The 19,559-nt window shown below is 42.8% G+C and overlaps 1 protein-coding gene across 1 annotated transcript in view; it reads right to left on the minus strand.

The window, feature by feature from the left end:
- The window catches only part of TEX11 (testis expressed 11), a gene marked incomplete at both ends in the record, with an annotated part of 446,038 nt that overhangs the window by 13,477 nt on the left and 413,002 nt on the right, over positions 1 to 19,559 (minus strand). The window contains 2 exons of the mRNA XM_079764448.1: positions 17,154 to 17,277; positions 18,198 to 18,306. Of these exons, the coding sequence (XP_079620574.1) occupies positions 17,154 to 17,277; positions 18,198 to 18,306 (233 nt within the window). The remainder of the gene's footprint in view (positions 1 to 17,153; positions 17,278 to 18,197; positions 18,307 to 19,559) is intronic.

Here is a 19,559-nt window from a genome sequence, read left to right on the forward strand (position 1 = left end):
ATAAATTAAGTTATATTAAAAGACCAGAAACAGCTAGTGAGATTTCTGTTTGTCTGCAGTGTAGTTTTGGCTTTAACAGTTTATACAGTCACCATGAGGACTGCCTGCCTTGGCAGCGCCATGATAGCCACATGTCTTGCTGCTCCCATGGGGGCTGCCATCTTGAAACAGCAAAGGCCCACCCCTCCCTTTGAATAAGCCAATGTCTTTGTAAGCAATTTGATTAAGTCTTCTAAGAAAGTTATGGAGACCTCCTATGATCCCTCTGTATATGCAAATTAGCCAAAGGGGATACTCTTTAAAAATAAAATTCTAGCTTAATAAAGAGGAGAAATTTAAAAATTTTGAAATCTCTTCCACTAATATTTACAGGGTAAACTAAGATTGTTGTTAAACTATTAAATCTGACAGTAAAATAGTAGTCAACTTTATGTAAAGTTACTTATAATATAGCTAGCTATTCGGCTGTAGGCTTGAATGCTAAGCAGCAGCCCTGTAGGTTGCTTGTTGTAAAGACAAATATTTTTAAATGAAGCCCTCTGTAACCTGAAAATTATTTTGGAAGGAAATAAAGAGGTTTTCTTCAAGCATCTGAAGAACTGTAATTAAAAGTCAATATATTTGGCCTCATAAATTAAATAATTTGTGTTTCTGCCTCCCTGAATATAGCTAATGTAAAGTTACTCAAAGACTAATTGCAATTAATGTCATTTATTGTCCATAACCTAGGACAAGTGAAGTTAAAAAATAAAATCTTATTTCAGATTAATTTAAATTGGCTATTAAAATAAGTGAATATTTAAGAAAAATTAATTGTACTGGACAAAAAACTGTTCCTGAAGTATTAATTAAAATTTTTTTTACTGATGGTTCATCTCATAGTAAAGTTGCTTAACATGCAATGAATCCAAAACAGTCATATTTTTGTGCAAAAAATTAAAATTAAAAGTTATCAAGACTGCATTGTAAAAATTTCCAAAAGCCTCCTAATATTTAAATAAAAAGGGGGGGCTAGTAGAATAATATCCTGTAAGAAAAATATCTTGTAAGTAAATTACATCAAGAAAATTTTTTACTTTGAAGGTTAATTTTCATTTGTAATACTGATAGCAGGACACCTATGAAAACAATAATGGTGTCAAAATAAGCCAAAGGAAAATTATTTGGGCAAAAAATGAAAAAGGATCCCAAATAAAATTTATAGAAAAGATTCCTTTATTAACCTTTGGTCGAGAATATGCTTGTATATTTCCAGAAAACAACCCCAAGACCATGTGGATTCCTGCAACAACGGATCCCAGAGAGGAGCTGACCAGATTGCTCCAGCCATGAAGACAAAAGGAGAAACAGTCCAGAGATGGAAGACGCTGAAGACACCTTGCCATACTAGCAGTCAGCAGCTGTGCATCGCTGCAGGTTGCCCAGGACCAAAACCAGAGAAGGTCGGACCTGCATTGCCACTGTTCACCCACCATCCAGAACTAGCATATCATTGCTGACATGTACACATAAGGAACTGTTGGACATTGAAATTGGGACTCAAAAAACTGTTGGCCCAGAAAGAAACTTACTACAGACTGATTCATTTACCTCTCAGCATAACCATTATTGCTTGTCTCATTTTTGTTCTCATATGTTGATTTCTACCTGCAGATGAAAATTTTTTTAAGGAAAAGAAATGGGGGAGATGTTGGAAGCTGCCCATTGCCTTCACTAGCAGAGAGAGGTGGACAAGTAGTCCGGAAGGCTGGTTAACCTTGAAGGCTCTGGCAAGGGTCAGAGCTAAGCACTCACTGTCTAGTTGAGGCAAAGGGAGTGAAGCAACTTCCACCTTTTAGTCTTATGTAAATCCTTACTGATGGGCTATCATTGGAATTGCCTGCCTAAGGGCTATGGGTGTATCTCAAAACCTGAATAAAAGGGATCGCAAGGCCGGAGCAAAGCGGAGTCCTTCCTCTTGAGCTGGGCTCCCGCTTGGCCCCCAATTCCCAAATTTATATTTTCTAGTCTCTTTCATTTGTGTGCGGCTTCCTCCAGAACCTGAACCCTGAACCTGAACCCTGAACCACGCGGGATGTGGGGGGGGGGGGGGGGACACTCACATCTATCTTTATGTCAGTATCACACTGTATTTTTAAAAAAACATGTTTTTTATTTTAGAGAGGAAGTAAGGTAAGGGACAGAGAAACATCAATGTGAGAGAGAAACATCGATCAGCTGCCTCCTGCATGCCCCCTACTGGGGCTCAAGCCCAATACCCTGACCAGGAATCAAGCCTATGAACTTTTGGTTCATGGAATGATGCTCAGCCAACTGAGCCATACTGGACATGGCAATACCACACTGTACTGATTACTGTAGCTCTGCAGTAAGTTTTAAAGTAGACAATTCAACAATCTCTATATATAAAAAGCCAGTGACCATAATACTGTAATGACTGGTTGCTATGACGCCCAATGTGGCCAGTGAACCGGCCCGATCAGGGGGTGGGGCCGGCCGGCCAACCTCCAACGGCCTCTCCCCCTGGCAGGCCCACCCCTGATCAGACTCTCCCACCCCAATCAAGAGCAAGCCAGCCAAATGTCCCCCCCACCCTTCTCCCTGGCCAGCCCTGCTCCCAATCAGCCTGCCTCACCACGATAGGCTTGCAGCCCCTCCCCCTGGCCACCTCACCCCTGATTGCACCCCCCACCCCAATAGGGGGTGAGGCTGGCTGGCCAACCTCCTACAGCCGCCCCCCTCGGCCAGCCCCATCCCCAAATGGCCCCCACCACCCTGATCAGCCCGTAGCCCCTCCTCCTGGCTAGCCCCACCCCTGATCATCCCCCCCAATAGGGGGCAGGGCCAGCTGGCCAACCTCCTACAGCCCCTCCCCCCACCTGGCCCAACCCCAGATCAGCCCCCCCACCCTGAACAGGGGTGGCAGGGCTGACCAGCCAACCATCCATGGCCCCTCCCCCAGGCTGCTGGCTCCCGATCAGCACCCCCCACCCCATTTGGGGGTGGGACCTGCTGGACCAATGCCCATAGCCCCTCCCCATGGCCAGCCCCACCCCCAATGGGCCCCCACCCCCAATCAGCCCCCAACCCCAATCGGGGGTGGGGCCCACCGGCCAATCGCTCACGACCCCTCCCCCCAGCCAGCCTGGCCCTGATTGGGCCCCGATTGGGGTGGGCCGGCTGGCCAACCTCCTGCCATCTCCTTCTCTTGACAGGCCCAGCTCTGATCTGCTCAGATTGGGGCCAGGCTGGCCGGACCCCACCTGTGCACGAATTCATGCACTGGGCCTCTAGTAATAGTTATAATCACTTTATATAATTTTATGTGTTTAAAAGAAGCTAAGTAAGGACAAGTATATATTTACTAGTAGCCCATTTGCAGGAAGAATCCTGCAAGCGGCCGCTGCGGCTGCGTGCGCTGCCGCTGCTGCCACTGTTGCGGCTGCAGCGCCTGCACGCACGTACCGCTGCTGCCCGCCGCGCTCCGCCCGGCCCGGGCTTTCCCTCTGGCAGCCACCTTGCTTTCCGCTTTTCCTCCCTCTTCCTTCTAAGTTGTCTTCAGTCTTCACTCCTCCCTCCCTCAGCGTATGCAAATTAACCGCCATCTTGGTCGGGTAATTTGCACACTTGCCCTGATTGGCTGGTGGGCATGGCTTTGGCTGGTGGGCGTGGCTTGGGTGTAGCGAAGGTGTGGTCAATTTGCATATTTGTCTATTATTAGGTAGGATAGTTTTTTTTTGTTTTTTTTTTGTATTTCTTCTTTTTTTTTCCCAATTTTTTTATTAAGGTATTATATGTGTACATATCTTACCATTGCCCTCCCCACACCCCACTCCCATATATGCCCCCTCCCCCCAGAGTTTTGCGTCCATTGGTTATGCTTATATGCATGCATACAAGTCCTTTGATTGATCTCTTATCTCCCCCACCTCTCCCTAACCTTCCCCTTGTAATTTGACAGTCTGTTTGATGCTTTACTGTCTCTGTATCTATCTTTTTGTTCAAGTTTATAATGTTCTTTATTATCCATAAATGAGTGAGATCATGTGGTATTTTTCTTTCATTGACTGACTTATTTCACTTAACATAATGTTCTCCAATTCCTCCCAGGTTGCTGCAAATGATGAGAATTCCTTCTTTTTTATGGCAGCATAGTATTCCATTGTGTAGATGTACCACAGTTTTCTGATCCAGTCATCTGCTGACGGGCACCTAGGCTGTTTCCAAATCTTAGCTATGGTGAATTGTGCTGCTATGAACATAGGGGTGCATATATCCTTTCTAATTGGTGTTTCTAGTTTCTTCGGATATATTCCCAGGAGTGGGATTACTGGGTCAAATGGGAGTTCCATTTTCAGTTTTTTGAGGAAACTCCATACTGTTCTCCACAGTGGCTGCACCAGTCTGCAATCCCACCAGCAGTGCACGAGGGTTCCTTTTTCTCCGCATCCTCGCCAACACTTGTCGTTTGTTGATTTGTTGATGATAGCCATTCTGACAGGTGTGAGATGGTACCGCATTGTTGTTTTGATTTGCATCTCTCGGATAATTAGTGACGTTGAGCATGTTTTCATGTGTCTCTTGGCCTTCCTTCTGTCTTCTTTTGAAAAGATTCTATTTAGGTCTGTTGCCCATTTTTTTATTGGATCATGTATCTTCCTTTTATTAAGTTGTATAAGCTGCCTGTAGATGTTGGAGATTAAACCTTTATCAGTGATGCCATTTGCAAATATGTTCTCCCATGCAGTGGGCCTTCTTGTTGTTTTGTTGATGGTTTCTTTTGCTGTGAAAAAGCTTTTTATTTTGATGTAGTCCCATTTGTTAATTTTCTCTTTAGCTTCCATTGCCCTAGGGGCAGTGTCAGTGAAGAATTTCTTTTGGCATATGTCTGACATTTTGCTGCCTGTGGATTGCTCTAGTATTTTTATGGTTTCCTGTCTTATGTTTAAGTCCTGTATCCATTTTGAGTTTATTTTTGTGTATGGTGTAAGTTGGTGATCAAGCTTCATTTTTTTGCATGTATCTGTCCAATTTTCCCAACACCATTTATTGAAGAGACTGTCTTTATTCCATTGTATGTTCATGCCTCCTTTGTCAAATATTAATTGAGCATAGTGGTTTGGGTCAATATCTGGATTCTCTATTCTGTTCCATTGATCTATGTGTCTGTTCTTGTGCCAGTACCAGGCTGTTTTGAGAACAGTGGCTTTGTAATACAGCTTGAAATCTGGTATTGAGATCCCTCCTACTTTATTCTTCTTTCTCAGGATTGCTGTAGCTATTCGGGGTCTTTTTTTATTCCAGATGAATTTTTGGAGAGTTCTTTCAAGGTCTGTGAAATATGCCGTTGGTATTTTAATGGGGAGTGCATTGAATCTATAGATTGCTTTGGGTAGTATGGACATTTTAATGATGTTGATTCTACCAATCCATGAACATGGTATGTTCTTCCATCTGTTTACATCTTCCTCTATCTCTTTTTTCAGTGTCCTGTAGTTTTCCATGTATAGGCCTTTTACCTCCTTAGTTAAGTTTATTCCTAGGTATCTTAATTTTTTTGGTGCGATGGTAAATGGGATTGCCTTTTTAGTCTCTCTGTCTGTCTATTATTAGGTAGGATAGTTTTTTATATTAACTTTCTTATTTACAATTTCTGGTTCTTTTCATTTTCCAGTGTGACTTAGAGTTATTCTTTAGTGTCATTTCCTTACTCCAAAATAGGCTCCCACCTGCCTTCTTTGTGCTGTTATTTTCATATTACACTTTTATAATGTGAAAAGCTCAGTAAAACAGTTATATAATATAATAATGTATTTTATACATTTGCTTTTTAAAGCAGTTAAGAGAACAAATATGCTTTATACTGTCTTCTATAATTATATAATTACTAGAGTTTTTTTGTTTGGATTTAAAGTCTGGGGTTACTTGCTTTCAACTTAAAGAATTTCCTTTAGTATTTTTTATAGGCAGGTCAGCTAGCAATACATTCTCTTAGGTTTTATTTATCTGGTAATGTCTTCACTTCACCTTCATTTTTGAAAGATAATTTTGCTGGTTATAGGGTTCTTGGTTAACTGTTATTTATTCATTTTTAAAAATCTTTATTGTTGAAAGTATTACATATATTCCCCTTTTCCCCCATTGACTTCTCTGACATTATCCCCCTCCCCCCCTGCCTTCACTACTCTAGTGTCTGTGTCTATGGCTTATGCATATACACATGAGTTCATTGGTTGATCTCTCTCCCCTTTCCCCCGACTCTCCCTTGCCTTCCCTCTGAGGTTTGAGAGTCTGTTTCATGTTTCTATGTCTCTGGGTCTATTTTTATTCATCAGTTTATGTTGTTCATTAGATTCTACATATGAGTGAGATCATGTGATACTTATCTTTCTCTGACTGGCTTATTTGGCTTAGCATAATGCTCTCCAGGTCCATCCATGCTGTTGCAAATGGTAAGAGTTCTTTCTTTTTTACAGCTGCACAGTATTCCATTGTGTATATGTACCAGTTTTTTAATCCACTCATCTGCTGATGAGCACTCAGGCTGTTTCTAAATCTTGGCTATTGTAAATTGTACTGCTATGAACATAGGAGTACATATATTCTTTCTGATGAGTGTTTCTGATTTCTTGGGATATAGTCCTAGAAGTGGGATCACTGGGTCAAATGGGAGTTCCATTTTTAATTTTTTTGAGGAAACTCCATACTGTTTCCACAGTGGCTGTACCAGTCTGCATTCCCACCAGCAGTGCACCAGAGTTCCCTTTTCTCCATATCCTCACCAACACTTGTCGTTTGTTGATGATAGCCATTTAGAGAGGTGTGAGGTGGTACCTCTACTAAGAGGTCTGACTGCTAGTATTACATCCAGCTTTTAGGCTTCACTAATGGAATGATGATTACTCTATTGTTTTCAGCAGTGCCCAAAGGCATATGTTGTTCTACACTGAACCAATTAAATTCAGACCTTTTTGAAGGGGTAGTCTTTGAGGAAAATCTTTTAGGTTTGTTCTGAACCCAGTGAAGCTCTTATTAGATGCCTCTTTCCATGGTTCTCTCTGGTAATCTATCCTCCTCTTCCTTGTTTAGCACCAAAGTCTCCATTATTTTCAAGAGCACTCTTTGACTGGAACTTCCCCACACACTTTTTCAAGTACAGTTCCTTTTGAGAAATCTTTAAAGCTCTCTGTTCTTATGTAATGACTTTCCCCCCTGGGAAAAATCTATGAGCCTCTGCTCCAGAACTTTGGGGGTGGGGGAGGGACAGTGGACCACCTTTCTCTAAATGTCACCTCTGCTTTAAGAGCTGGGTGCTGAGTAGGGTAGTAGTCTCTGGTCCTGTTGGCTTGCCTCTTTGGGTGTGGAATCTTTGCCCTAAGAGTTAGCTGAGTCAGAGAAATAATAAAGACATAGAGACTAGTAAAAAACAATATAAAAGATGAATGAAACCAAGAACTTGTTCTTTGAAAAGATAAACAATTTTGATGAACTGCTAGCCAGACTCATCAAGAAACAAAGAGAATTAACTTGAACAAAAATATAGATACAGAGGCAGTAAAGCATCAAACAGTCTGTCAAATTACAGCAGGAAGGTTAGGGAGAGGTGGGGAAGATAAGAGATCAACCAAAGGACTTGTATGCATGCATATAAACATAACCAATGGACGCAAAACTCTGGGGGGTGAGGGCATATATGGGAGTGGGGTGGGAGGGCAATGGTAAGATATGTACACATATAATACCTTAATAAAAAATATTGGGGAAAAAAAGAAAAGAAACAAAGAGAGCCTGGCTGGTGTGGCTCAGTGGTTGAGCATCAACCCATGAACCAAGAGGGCACTGGTATGATTCCTGGTCATGGCACATGCCCAGGTTGCGAGCTTAATCCCTAGTAGGGGGCATACAGGAGGCAGCCGATTGATGATGTTTCTCTCTCATCGATGTTTCCATTTCGCGATTCCTCTCACTTCCTCTTTCTCTAAAAACCAATAAAAACATATTTTAAAAGTTAAAAAAAGAAACAAAGGGAGGGGATCCAAATATATAAGATAAAAAATGAAAGAGGTGAAGTAACAATTGACATACAGAAATACAAAGGATTGTAAAAAATATTACAAACTACTATATGCCAACAAACTGGACAACCTGGGCAAAATGGACAAATTCCTAGAAACATACAATCTTCCAAAACTGACTGAGCAAGAATCAAAATTTGAATAGACTAATAACAACTAATGAAATTGAGCAGTAATAAAAAAAACTCCTGCCTGGACAGTGTTGCTCAGTGGTTGAGTGTCGACCCACGAACCAATGGGTCACTGGTTCAATTCCTAGTTAGGGCACATAACCCAGGTGGTGGGTTCGATCCCCAGTAAGGGGCATGCAGGAGGCAGCCAAATGATGTTTCTCATCACTGTTACTATCTCTCTATCCCTCTCCCTTCCACAAACTTCTGGACTTGATGGCTTCACAGAAGAGTTTTACCAAATATTCAAATATCCTCCTCAAACTCTTCCAAAAAAAAATAGAAGAGGAAGGAACACTTCCAAGGTCTTTTTATGAGGCTAGCATTATCCTAATTCCAAAACTAGTTAAAACACTACAAAGAAAGAAAATTACAGGTCAATATCCCTGATGAACATAGATGCTAAAATCCTCAACAAAATATTAGCAAATTGGATCCAGCAATATATTAAAAAGCTTATCCACCATAACCAAGTGGTATTTATTCCAGGGATGCAAAGATGGTATAATATTCACATCAATAAATGCAATATATCAAATAAACAAAAATGAAAGATAAAAATGATATGCTCATATCAATAGATGCAGAACAAGCATTAGACAAAATCAGCACCCATTTTTTTAAATAAAAACGCTCAGCAAAGTGAGAATAGAGGTGTCTTACCTCAACATAATAAAGGCCATATATGACAAACTGCAGGCAACATCATACTCAATGGGCAAAAACTAAAAGCATGTCCCTTACAAACAAGAACAAGACAGATGTCTGTTCTCACCACTCTTATTCAACATAGCACTGGAAGTTCTAGCCACAGGGATAAGTCAAGAAGACAACATAAAGGGCATCCAAATTGGAAAGGAGGATGTAAAACGGTCATTATTCACAGATGACATTATATTGTACAAAGAAAATCCTAAAGACGCCACCAAAAAAAATGATTAGATTTAATAAATGAATTTGGCAATGTAGCAGGATACAAAATTAACACTCAGAAATCAATGGCATTTTATACATCAATAATAAACTCTCAGAAAGAGAAACTAAAAAATAATTTATCTTAGTAACAAAATATTAAGATAGTTAGAAATAAATTTAACCAAGGAGGTAAAAGACCTATACTTGAAAAACTATAAGATATTGAATAAAGAGATAGAGGAGGATATACACAAGTGGAAAATATACCATGTTCAAGGATTGGTAAAATCATCATTAAAATGCCCATACTACCCAAAGCAATCTGCACATTCAATGCAATCCTCATTAAAATACCAATGGCATATTTCACAGATCTAGAACAAATACTCCAAAAATTTATAATGGAACCAAAAAAGAAACCAAATGGCCACAGCAATATTGAGAAAGAAGAACAAAGTTGGAGGGATCACAGTACTGGATATCAAATTATACTATAAAGCCACTGTAATCAAAACAGCCTGGTACTGGCACAAGAACAAGCATATAGATCAATGGAACAGAACAGAGAACCCAGAAATCAATCCAAGCCATTATGCTCAATTAATATTTGACAAAGGAAGCAAGAGCATATAATGGAGTAAAGACAGTCTCTTAAATAAATGGTGTGGGGAAAATTGGACAGGTACATTAAAAAGAAATGAAACTATACCACCAACTTACACCATACATAAAATTAAACTGAAAATGGATAAAAGACCTAAATGTAAGTTGTGAAACCATAAAAATCCTAGAAGAAACCATAGGCAGCAAAATCTCAGACATCTCTTGTAGCAATATGTTTGTTAGTGCATCTCCTAGAGCAAGGAAAACAAAAAATAAACAAATGGGAATACATCAAAATAAAAACTTCTGCACAGCAAAAGAAACCATCAACAAAATTGAAAGGGATCCCATTGTATGGGAGAACATATTTACCAATGATCCACCTGACAAGGGTTAATTTCCAAAATATATAAATGACTCATACAACTTAACAATAATAGTACAAACAATCCAATTTAAAAATAGGCAAAAGACCTAAATAGACACTTCTCCAAAGCGGACATAGAGAGGGCCAAGAGACATATGAAAAAATGCTCAAAGTCACTAATCATCAGAGAGATGCAAATTAAAACAACAATAAGATATCACCTCTCACTTGCCAGAATGGCTACTGTCAACAAATCAAGAAATGACAAGTACTTGTGAAGATGTGGATAAAAGTGAACCCTGGTATATTGCTGGTGGGAACTCAAACTGGTGCAGCCATTGTGGAAAACAGAATGGAGTTTCCTCAAACAATTAAAAGTGAAATTGCCATTTCACTTAGTGACCCCACTTCTAGGAATACATCCTAAGGATCCTGAAACATCAATAAGAAAGAATATATGCACCCCTATGTTCACAGCAGCCCTACTTACAATAGTTAAGTTCTGGAAACAGCCCAAATGCCCATCAGTAGATGAGTGAATAAAAAAAGATGTGGTACATTTACACAATGGAATGAATTCTATGCAGCTTTTTTTAAAAAAGATAGCTTACCCTTTTGGACATCATGGAGGGATCTGCAGAGCATTATGCTAAGTGAAATAAGTCAGTCAGAGAAAGACAAGTTTCACATGATCTCACTTACATATGGAATCTAACAAACAATATAGATCCAGAGACATTGAAACATGCAAAAGACTGATGAGTTTCAGAGGGAAGGAGGGGCGATGGGGAGAAATTAACCAAAGAACTAATATGCATATATGCATAACCAATGGACAGACAATAGTGCTGTGAACACCTAGGGAGTGAGTGGGTTGGGGGGGGGGTCAATCAGTGGTGGGGGGGGAAGAATAATAAGGGAATAATATGGATAAGTCTATACACATAAAATTGATAACTTAGATGAAATGGGTCACTTCATGGAAAAACGTAAGTTAGCACAACTCACCCAATATGAAAGAGTTTGAACAGTTCTCTTTTCAGAAAATTTAATTTGTAATTTAAAAACTCTTGAAAAAAATCTGCAGGACTAGATAGTTTCACTGGAGAATTCTACCAAACATTTAGAAAAGAACTAACATAAATTCTACACAATTGTTTCCAAAAATATATAAAAGGAGGGAACACATCCCAAAAACAAAGACAGCACTCAAAAAGAAAACTATAGGAAAAACCAAGATGGCGGCATAAGGTAGACACCTGTACGTGCTGCCTCTCACAACCACACCAAAACTACAACTAAAAGACAAAACGACTATCACCCAGAACCATGGGAAAGCTGGCTGAGTACAAGTTCTACAACTAGAAGGAAAGAAAAAAGCACATTGAGACTGGGTAGGACATGCAGAGGCATGGAAAAGCAGAGGTACGGAGGCATGCAAATTGGGCTGGCGACTGGGTGCACTGTTTTTTTTCAATTGGGAAGGAGATACAAGCCCCCAACTGCTCTGAACTCCAGTTTCTGGTGAGACTCTGGGGTCCCAGACTCCTACAGGGAGAAGCTGGACTGTCTGACATCAGGTTGGAAAGTGAGGGTGGCTTTCTTGCAGAGGTGCTCGCAGGAATCATTGTTTACTGCGCTGGGGCGCTGGATGCAGAGACGCGGAGACACAGAGATGGCTGACTGGGAGCCATCGCTGTTTGCTACACCCTGGTGATTTCCTGAGACCCCGCCCCACACAATTTACAAACCCACCCAAACTGTGCGCAGCGGCTTTTGCATATGAATGGCCTCCCATTTCTCAGCTTAACCTAATAAACTGCAGCTGGGTCAGACAGCTCCAAAACTTCCAAACCCCAAACAAAGAGGAGAAATCTGCAGATCTCCCTGTATCTCCTGCTGGGTGGCCTCAGGCAGTAGCTGACTTGCACTTCCTTGGAGATCCAGGAGCCAGTGTACCTAGTGGTCAGTGTGGGATGATACCAGATTTCAAGTCCTCACATCCATAAGTGACACACTCAAGAGGCAGACTCAGTGAGCACCAAAGCCCCACTGAAGCAAGCCCCATAAGGGTGTCTCCAGCACAGCAGTTCTTCCATTATAGACACAGCGGGTCCTCACAGCCAATTGGCCTGGAGGTCAATTCCTCCCAGTGTACCAACAGCAATCAAGGCTTAACTACAACAAGACTGTGCACTCAGCCCACAGAGGGGTGCATCAAGAGTGTCCACCTCAGGTGATTGGGGAGGCTGAGCCACTGGGCCCTAAAGGTCACCTACCGCACAAAGCCACTCAATCAACACAGGGAAGCAGCCAAAATGTTGAGACAAAGAAACATGTCACAAATGAAAGAAATGGAGGAAAGCAAACTACTGGATATAGAGTTCAAAACCACAGTTATAAGGTTTCTCAAGAATCTTCTAGAAACCGGAGGGCCAGAGAGAAGCCAAGATGGCGGCGGAGGTGAACGGCTGATCTGTAGCCTCGCATGGCAGTTTCGGAAAAACAACTAAAAGATGGACTGGTGAGCGCGGCGACTCCTGCTCGCGTCTCCCCAGGACGGGCGGCTGCTCCTCTCAGCCAACACCGCAGCCGGGGCCATGAGCTCGTGGGCGCCGCGGCAGCTGCTGTGGCGGCGGCCGCGGAATCGGCGCAGCGGCTCTCGGTGAAGGAAGAGACCATCTTTCGGCGAGACGGGCCCACCCGCGTCACCGACCTGGCCCAGCTCCCCACTGAGATCCTCGGGGCCCCGGAGAACGCCAACACCGACTTAGAGGATTCTTAGGACTTCCTGTCTTACACTCAAGTCCTCTAGCCATTTTGAGAGAGGAGAACCAAGAAGGCAGCAAAGTCAAACAAAGGAACTTCACGCACAGCAATTTCAAAGTTAAACAAAGGAACTTCGCCACGCACAGAGCGTCTGCCACCCAGAACCACAGGAGAGCTGGCTGAATGGTGGATTTACAGCTAAGAGAGAAGAGGAAAGAGCGAACTCTGGAGGAGCTGAGGTGCGGAGGCGCGTGGGTCGGGGGAAGGGACTTGTGGCTTTTGTTCCAACCCTAGGGGGGATTAGCTCCCCAGATGCCTGCGGGGAGAGGCTGGACTCTCGGCCTTTGGATCGGAGAGTGGGAGTGACTTCCTTGTGGAGGTGCGCCCAGCAATCAGTGTTTGCTGCATTGGAGTGCGGAACTGAGGGGGCTTAGAAACGTGGAAAGCAGAAAAAGCAGACTTGCAGCCAGTGCGGTTCGCCTCGCCATGGCCTGGTGGCGCCCTGAGGCCCCGCCCCGCCCCAAGACTCGCCCCGCCCTGGGACCCGCCCCGCTCGTTTTGCAGGTCCGCCCCGCACGTCTTGCAGGCCCACCTGGGCTCCAAGCAACGGCTTTTGCATGTGGGGGGCCTGCCCTATGGCAGCTTGACCAGATAAACTGCGGTTCTAGTCGGACTGCTCTAGGGACGCTCAGACAGGAGGAGGAAACTGCAGTTTTTGCCGTAAGTCCTGCTGAGTGGTCTCAGGTAGTAGCTGACCTACACACCATTGGAGACCCAGAAACGAGGGCATCTAGTGGTCGGTGTGAGATGACACCAGATTTCAACCACTCTCATAAAGGACACATTCCAGAGGCAGACTCAGTGAGCGCCAAAGCCTTGCTGCACCAAGACCCGGCCCATAAATCTGTCTCCTACACAGCAACTCTTCCTTTATAGACACAGAGGATCCGCACGGCCAATTGGCCTGGAGGACAATTCCTCCCAGCGACACCAACAACAATCAAGACTTAACTATACAAAGGAAGACCAAGATGGAGGCATAGGGCGGAAGCCTGATTGTTGCCTACCACAACAATTTTGAGACTACGACGGGAGAGCAGAGCAGACACCATCCAGAACCACCGGAGGGCTGACTGAGCAGATGCTCTACAACTAGAATAAAAGAGAGGGGTACTCGGGATGATGCTGATGCCGGTGACCCAAAGATCACACTTTAAGAACTACGGCTCAGGCGACACAGTGGCGGCCTGGAACGTGCTCGGCGCAGTTCCCCCGGCGGTCTCCGGCTGAGGGGAAGGCCCCACTCGCTGCCGAGCACGGACAGACGAGCCACTGGGAGACATGGGGTGGGAGACTCCGCGCTTGCTGACCTCCGAGTCCTTCAAGAATCTCAACGCCCCGGAAGCGGCCAGGTGCGCACGCTCGGTGACTGGCCACCGCTGCAGACCCAAGGGCCGACGCAGCCACCCCGGACCAGCCCGCTGCCGCGCACCGGGCACACCGGAGCTTCGCCGAGCCCGCCGCCCAACGAGTTCTGTGGCTGCTGCCCTGGAGCTCTGAGAAAATGGCCGAAGGAATTACTGAGATGGAATTGACCAACAGGAAATGGGATCAAGAAGACGAAACCCCGCTGGGTCCCGGATCCGGGTGAAGCTGCGCGCCCCTGGGTCTGGGTGAGGCTGGGAACTGGGTCAGGGTGAGTCTGGGTCCCGGGTCCGGGTGAGGCCGTGGGCCCCTGGATCCGGGTGAGCCTGGGCCCCGGGTCCGGGTGAGGCCGTGGGCCCCTGGATCCGGGTGAGCCTGGGCCCCGGGTCCGGGTGAGGCCGTGGGCCCCTGGATCCGGGTGAAGCCCTGCCCCGGGTCCGGGTGAGGCCGTGGGCCCCTGGATCTGGGTGAAGCCGTGCCCCGGGTCCGGGTGAGGCCGTGGGCCCCTGGATCCGGGTGAAGCCGTGCCCCTGGGTCCGGGTGAGGCCGTGGGCCCCTGGATCTGGGTGAAGCCGTGCCCCTGGGTCCGGCCGAGACCAAACCAGAGGGAGTTGGACCTGCATTACCACCATTTGTCCACCATCCAGAGCTGAGGGGTCAGTGCCGACATGTACTCATAAGGAACTGGTGGACATTGATATTGGGTCTCAAAAGAACTGTTGGTCCAGAAAGAAACTCACTACAGACTGATTCATTTGCCTGTCAGCATAACTATTATTGCTCGTCGCACATTCAATTCTTATAAGTATATCTCTAGTGACACATGATTTCGCTCATCTAGGGGAAATGATGAACAACATGGACTGATGAACAAGAACAGAACCAGAAACAAGGAGGCATCGATCGGACTATCGGGCCTCAGAGGGAGGATAGGGGAGGGTGGGGGGAGAAGGGAGAGATCAACCAAAGGTCTTGTGTGCATGCATATGAGCCTAACCAATGGTTAAGTTCAACAGGGGGTTGGGGCATCCATGGGGAGGGGTGTGGGATGGGAATGGGGGGATGAGGACAAATATGTGACACCTTAATCAATAAAGAAATTTAAAAAAAAAACAGAATCTTCTAGAAACCTCCGAGAAACTTAGTCAGACCTTCAAGGATCTTAATGAGAATACCAAAAAAATGGTAAAGGGCCAGTCAGAAATTAAGCATATATTGTCTGAAATAAAGAATAATATACAGAAATTCAACAGTAGACTAGAGGACCCCAAGAATCAAACCAAGGATTTGAAATATGAGGAAGCAAAAAACACCCAACCAGAAAAACAAAAAGAAAAAAGAATCCAAAAATATGAAGATAGTGTAAGGAGCCTCTGGGACAACTTTAAGCGTACCAACATCAGAATTATGGGGGTGCCATAAGAGAGAACAAAATATTGAAAACCTATTTGAAGAAATAATGACAGAAAACTTCCCCTACCTGGTAAAAGAAATAGACTTACAAGTCCAGGAAGCACAGAGCACCCCAAACAAAAGGAATCCAAAGAGGACCACACCAAGACACATCATAATTAAAATGCTTAGGGCAAAAGACAAAGAGAGAATCTTAAAAGCAGCAAGAGAAAAACAATTAGTTACCTACAAGGGAGTACCCATACGACTATCAGCTGATTTCTCAACAGAAACTTTGCAGGCCAGAAGGGAGTGGCAAGAAATATTCAAAGTGATGAACAGCAAGAACCTACAACCAAGATTACTCTACCCAGCAAAGCTATCATTTAGAATTGAAGGTCAGATGAAGAGCTTCACAGACAAGTAAAAGCTAAAGGAGTTAATCACCACCAAACCAGGATTATATGAAATGCTGAAGGGCATTCTTTAAGAAGAGGAGGAAGAAGAAAAGGGTAAAGATAAAAATTATGAACAACAAAGTGACAACAAATACATATCTACCAACAAGTGAATCTAAAAATCAAGTGAATAAAAAATCTGATGAACAGAATAAACTAGTGAATATAATAGAATCAGGGGCATAGAAATGGAGTGGACTGACAATTCTCGGGGGGAAGGTGGTGTGAGGGGTGAGGGAAGAGATTGGACAAAAATCTTACACCTATGGATGAGGACAGTGGTGGGGGGTAAGGGCATGGGGCTGGGGGAAGGGTAGAATCGGGTGGAGCGGAGCTATGGGGGGGAAAATGTGGAACATCTGTAATCTGAACAATAAAGATTTATTTTTTAAAAAACGAAAACTATAGACCAACATCCCTTATGAATATAGATGAAAAATCTTTAACAAAAATACTGGCAAACAGAATCCAGGAATATGTAAAAAGAATTATATACTATGACCATATGAGATTTATTCCAAGGATGCAAGACTGGTTCAGTATTTAAAATCAGTCAATGTAATCCACCATATTAACAAATTAAAGAAGAAAAATCACACAATGATATAAATTAAGGCAGAAAAATTATGTGGTAAAATTCAACACTCACTTATGATAGAAACTCTCAGAAAAAAGGAATGGGGAGAATTTATTCAACTTGATAAAAGAGTAACAATTCTACTTAGTTTGAAAAATACAAAATAACCGAAAATGCTAGATGGTTCTGCTATTGTGACCTTATCCATAGTATACTTATATTAAAAACTTTCTACCATTAACTATTTATATTTCATAAACACAGGGAAATTTTATAGTGTGTAATTACATTGTAATATGAATTTATTTACCCTAAAACTTATAACAGAAAGCATTATTTTATGTAATTTGTAATACACAAAACAGTTCAAAACTTTAAAGTTAGGTGAAAGTTTAATATTACTGTTTGACTTACAGTGTGGTTCAACGCATCTTGGAAATAGTCCCAAACTTCTTCCAAGGAACAGAGTTCTGCATTTGGAACTCCACCTGGCACTAAGAGGTTAATCAAGTTGTGCAGACAGTTGCTGAAATCAAAAAGAGAAGACTCATCCCATAAGAAAAGAAATAACTGGCTTCATGACTAAGATAAGTAAAATCTTGGATTTTATCCCAGACTAAGCTTCTGTTCTTCCCTCAATTTAATCTGGCCTCCAACCTCAGAAGACAGATTTTTGAAGATATAAAAGGTGCTGACCAACCCTTCCTTTTATTATGGTTGTCTTTCACTTTTTTTTTAGTTTCCTACATTAAGAACTTGTGGCTGTTTACTGTATTTTACGAACTAGTTGAATCTACAAGCACTTTAAAGCATCTTATTACATCCACAAATAAACAAGAAAATTGGGGATTTAAATTGGAAATAACTCCAAGAGAACTGTCTCTTAAATCTTAGAAAAGGAAGACTGTAATGATGTTTTCCAGAGAAAAATCACCTATCACATAACTTCTAATTTCCCCCATGTCTAGGCATAGAAACCACTAAATCTCCAATAAATAACATGTTATATTAGGTAAAGCATTCATTGGTCCTTAAATAAAGGTGTTTAGGAAAAAAATCTGAGGCAAATATAGCAAAATATTAACATTTATTAAACTTTGGTGGGGAATACATAGTTGTTATATTAATCTCTGTCTACATTTGGCATATTTAGTAATGAAATAAAGAAAGGTACTTAGTAATTTTAGTATATACATACTCACACAAAGAAGCAACTTTCCCCCTCTTTTCACTGTTGAAAAAACCTAATTAATTATTGGTCTATATATAATACAACCCTGACTATGGAGCTGTTCTGAAGACTTTTTTAGTTCAGGAGTTACAGGAGTACCCTGATCATCTTTTAATTTGGGCCAGTTGAGTATGATTGATGACTTATGAAGCACTGACTATAGCTCTTTTGGCTATCAAGAAGCCTGGATACAGAGTTGAATTACAATTACTAACCTGTATTTGAAAACATCAAATGATTCTTTCCTTTTGTGGAGCAATAAAGCCCTTTTCAAGGCCTTTAGAGCAATGGAAGGATAGTATGCAGGCATTTCCATTGCTAATACTATAGGAAGAGAAGAAAAAAGGTTGTGATTACCATAATTTCATCCATCACAGTTTTCATCCCAGACTACAATTTGTGCTTTCTCTAACAAAACTGGCCTGAAACAGATTAACAAAACAAACAAACACACAAAAAACTAATTTTAGAAAACGATGAGTCCATGGTGGCTTTCAGAGGTAGCTTCTACTTTCTGGGCAGAGTAACATAGTAGGATCACCAGGTTATATCTTTTCTTCAGCAAACATCAACAGAGAGCCTATTGTTTCTTTGACCTTGCACAATAATACAGGTAAAGCAATACTCTTATATACCAGAGTCAAGTAGGGGCACACTAAGAAGGAAACAAAGCAGATTAGTAAAAGGGCACTAATCAAAAATTGATTTAAACTACAATTAACTGTTTTTGTCTGACACTAAAAACAGGAAACACTAGACATGAGAGTGGGTGTCCAAGATAACAGACCCTAAAACTTCCAGATGCATTTACCAGGCCTCTAGAATAGGAGTTCCTTTATACAACGAGCAGTGGTAACCATCACATGTCTACAAGTATACACCATCTGCTCCATATCTCTAGGAATTCTGTCTTGGCAATACAAGGAAAGGCAAATGTGACTCTTGTGCATTTGGGGCTACCTAATACTTTTATTAACCACACACAGGCTCCTGAGGGGGGTGAGAAATGAGAAGATGATTAGGCCATTTCTTGCAGTATATCCCTATAGAGCAGTGGTTCTCAACCTTTCTAATGCCACGATCCTTTAATACAGTTCCTAAGGTTGTGGTGACCCCCAACCATAAAATTATTTTCGTTGCTACTTCATAACTGTAATTTTGCTACTGTTAATGAATCGTAATGTAAATATCTGTGTTTTCCAATGGTCTTAGGTTCTACAGCAGCGGTTCTCAACCTGTGGGTGGCTCCTAACTGCTCATCTGCCTGCCTGCCTGCCTGCCTGCCTAATCGCTCCTAACTGCCCCCCCCCGCTGGCCTGGTTGCCCCCAACTGCCCCCCTGCAGGCCTTGTCGCCCCACGCAGCCTGCTGTTCAGTCGTCCATCTGGTTGTTTCGGTTGTGATGGCCCCTGGATTTTTATATATTAGGATATACAAAAGCCTATGCAACAGGCTGGTAGCTATGACGCACACTGACCACCAGGGGGCAGACGCTCAATGCAGGGCAGTCGCGACCCACAGGTTGAGAACCGCTGCTGTAGAGCCTAAGACCATCGGAAAACACAGATATTTACATTA

The sequence above is a fragment of the Cnephaeus nilssonii genome (assembly GCF_951640355.1).
Source record: "Cnephaeus nilssonii genome assembly, chromosome: X".
NCBI lineage: Eukaryota > Metazoa > Chordata > Mammalia > Chiroptera > Vespertilionidae > Cnephaeus > Cnephaeus nilssonii.